Genomic DNA, 3,680 nt, shown 5'->3' on the forward strand with positions numbered 1-3,680 from the left:
CTAGTCATTTGCTCTTCCAGAATCTCAACTCTTCCCTTTTATAGAGTAGAAAGAAACAACCTGCCTTTGCATAAATCATAAATACAACCTCAGATGGCCTAGTTCTGAGCTCTTTGGTGAGGGGTGGGAGAGTGGCTTGTCTAGGTCCTAAAAGGAGCTTTTCCCTGGGGCTCAGGTGGGTTTTCGAAGGGGGCAGGTGGGCCCGAGGCCCATTATCTGTCTTTCTTCCTCAGGGCATTTCCCCAGAGTGGTGAGAATTAGTGTTTTCTTCCAGCTTGTGCACAGGTCAGAGATGGGAGGCATGGACCTGAGCCTCCCCCATTAGACTGGGAGAGCTTCCTTCCCCTCTACACACCCCTCTCCTGTGGACACAGTGAAGCCATGGGCAGGAGGGAACATCAGAACCTTCTCTGGCCTCAACAGGAAACATATGCCCTTCCTCCCTTCTCAGTTTATCCCCCCTACTCTTTCCCTGGTAAAAGACTAGAGATCAAGTTTGAGGATGCTGGATGGGTCAGAAACCCACGGAAACCCTGCATGTCCCTCTTTGTTAAAAAGAAGACATTAAAAAAAAAAAAAAAAACCATAATACGAATACTTTATTATCAATGAGTGACTGGTATTAGCTTTTTGTCTGGGCATTAATAGTTCAAAAACCATACACCAAACCCAGGTTTTCCACCTAGCTCTGCTGTACCATTTTCTTTAAAAACAAAAACAAAACAAATAATAATAATAAAGAAGAGGAGGAAGGAGGAAAAGAAAGAAAATATATTTGTATTGAAAGAATTATAAGCCAAAGTGCGTCTTTCTTGGTTTGTCCATATACACACATTGCACCATACATAAATAATTACATTGTAAAAATGACTCCATAATTACAAGTATAATATATATTTCCATATAATATATAAAACTTTATATTAAATCTAGGTAGATGATATTTGGGGGGTGTCGTCCGCGGGGGCCGCGTCTCCGGCGGCGGGGCAGGGCGGCCGCGGCTATCTGTGGTTGTTGAGGAGGACCTCGAGCCAGCAGGGGCAGGAGGTGATGAACTGCCGCGAGTAGCACGGCCCCCAGCCCTTGGCGAAGCTGATGCGGACGCTGTTGGGGTCGTAGGGGCCGTCGGCGGCGTCGGGCTCGGGCCCGTGCTGGAGCAGGCCCGAGCGCTCGAAGTCGAACACCTTGATGGAGTAGCCGGGCGGCACCTTGCGCACGACGAGGGCGCGGCCGCCGGGCGCGTCGAGCGTGGGCGAGTTGACGAAGATGGGGTGCTCGCCGCGGTTGTAGGCCCACACGCCGTCGGGCTCCTTGCTGAGCACGATGCCGAAGCCGATCTTGCTGCGCGTGCGCCGCACCGACTCGCTGCGCCGCTCCAGCTTGAGCTGGCCCAGGCAGAAGCCGCTGCCCTGAGGTAGGTCGTAGAAGATGCTCACGGCCTGGTCGTACACGGCGTAGAGGCGGCCCACGCGCGTCCGGTGCTCCCAGTAGGCCACGCTGCACCAGTGGCTCGGCTTGCTGGCATCCGGAGACATGCTGGCGTCTGCGGGGCAAGCACAGGGCGCGGGGGGGCGGTTAATGGGGGCGCAGAGGGGAGCAGAGGTGGGGCCGCCGCCCGCGCGGGGCGGGTGGCTGGGGTTTCCAGCGTTCAGCAGACATGCGGGCACGGACGCGTGCCGGGTTGTCCTCAAGAAATGTACCTCGCAGAACAGCCCCTGCACACACGCAAAGGGGAGAGCAAGGCTGGGAGCCCACAGGGAAGGCAAGTCACCCACTGTGTGCTCCGGGCACGCAAACATGAACCGCACCCGGCTCCTGCCCCTAGAATCTTCCAAGCTCAAGCTGGCAGGAGAGGGCCAACCCTGCCCTGCGCCCACACACACGCCCAAAGGAGGGGCTGAACACCCAGCACCTACAATGTTCCTGGAGCTGCACACTGCGCTCTGACTATACCGGACTCACTGGGTCCTCCCCGCACTCTGCGCTGAGGCCACCTTCTCCTCATTGTACAGACGAGGATCCAGACTCGGCAGACACCAGCAGCCCGCCGAAGGCCACGATCTGAACCCCACCAGCCCAAGCCTCAACCTGAACAGCTATTAGGGGGCATAAATCACACTTGAGGGGGGGTCAGGCACAGGAAGCCACGGCGGGGTGGGGGAGTTGGCCCCCAGAATCCCTTCCAGCCTTGGCCTTGAGTATAACGCCTAGTTTCCCAGTAACCCCCACTCCTCAGCCCTCAAGGTGGCTCTCTTGGCATGAAGTGCAGTTGTTCCCCCGAACTGCAGCCCCTTCCGTGAGACGGAGAAGCTGAGGGGCTCTAAGCGTTAAAGCAAATTGCCCCGCAGGGCCTCCAGAGATCGCCAGCTCCCAAAGGTGTGTGCTGCCTCAGTTTCCCCATGGACCATAAAGGGGTGGCCTGGATGACTGGAATCCCTTTCCCCTCCAGCATGAGGCATGTCTGCATGTCTGGATGAGCAATTCTCTGACACCAGGCCGAAGGCCACAAGGGCAGCTGGAGGCAGCCCCATCTTTGCCGCTCCCTTGTGTGGCCAGCTTCTCAGACATCAGGTCTTTCCCTTGAGCTCGGAGCGCTGAGAAGCAGGTGGGCATCCGTGACTGCCCTGTGAGGGGACCTGTTCCCACACAGCCCTTGTTTGGGGCTCATGCACAGAGGGAGAGGTTTTCCCAAGAACGGGGTGGGAGCAAAGCAAGGCACTTTATGGTGTGGCTTCTCCAAGAGAAACTGTGACCAAAGTCCAACCGAACCCAAGGAAGAAAACACGGCTAACAACTTCATCAGGAGCCTGGGCGAGGTCAACTGTCTGCCTTCAGCCCAGCCCCGCCTAGTAGCCCCAGAGCAGCGGGGCGGCAGGGCCCCTCGGATCCTCCTGTGCGCTGGCAGGCCCTCCTAGCCACCCAGCAGGAAGCTGTCTTCTCAAAGCGCCTCCTGTAGGCTGCCAGCTCCGCTGAGGCCTTGAACTGGGCAGAGCCCCAAAGGGCGTGCCCCTCACCCTCTGCCTGGTATTGAGGTCCCAGACATAGGTCCCCGGGCCACTCCCCGAGAACGTATTAACTTGCCTCCTAGTCCCCTCCAGGTCCTGGTTCTGGCCAGTGGGAGGAGATGGGGGGAGAAAAGACACTGCCCTGAGGTCCTTGCCCTCAGCTGACTCGCCCCTCGGCCAGCAGGTAGAGAAACAGCTCAAATGTGGGGTGGGCGACCAAGAGGCAGGCAACTAGGCCAGTCCCAGCAGGTGCACAGCCAGGAACACTCCAAGCCACAGCCCCTCTCTCCATCCATCCATCCATCCATCCACCCATCCATCCATCCATCCGGTACAGGTCGGGGAGTTTCCAAGGGGCACGAAAGCAGTGCCATCCAAGCCTGGCCGTGAAAGTCCAGCACCAGTCTTCTCAGCAGCAGCGAGAGTTCCTTTGGCGCACGAGATACAGAGAGGTAGGGAAGCAAACACCTGTGCCTGGAGAATGTTCGGTGACAGGAGGGGCAACACGCATCACTGAAAGCCTTGCATCAGTTAGGCACCTTCTTCCCAACAGCCTTGATTCACTTCTATTACCAGCCCGTTCCACAGGTGAGGAAACTGAGACCCAGGGAGCTGCCGTGAGCTGGTCGAGGGTACACATGAGTGAGTGCTAGGCCACACTCGGGGGGGGGGGGG

At 57.4% G+C, this 3,680-nt stretch overlaps 1 protein-coding gene across 1 annotated transcript in view; it reads right to left on the bottom strand.

Moving 5' to 3' along the window:
- Window positions 1-584: 584 nt before the first annotated feature.
- Window positions 585-3,680, bottom strand: part of SMAD6 (SMAD family member 6) — a 73,578-nt gene continuing 70,482 nt past the window's right edge. The window contains exon 4 of the mRNA XM_040643076.1: window positions 585-1,543. Within this exon, the coding sequence (XP_040499010.1) occupies window positions 1,002-1,543 (542 nt within the window). The 3' untranslated portion in view covers window positions 585-1,001. The remainder of the gene's footprint in view (window positions 1,544-3,680) is intronic.

Source organism: Ursus maritimus, unplaced genomic scaffold (assembly GCF_017311325.1).
Source record: "Ursus maritimus isolate PB19 unplaced genomic scaffold, ASM1731132v1 scaffold_27, whole genome shotgun sequence".
Taxonomy (NCBI): Eukaryota; Metazoa; Chordata; class Mammalia; order Carnivora; family Ursidae; genus Ursus; species Ursus maritimus.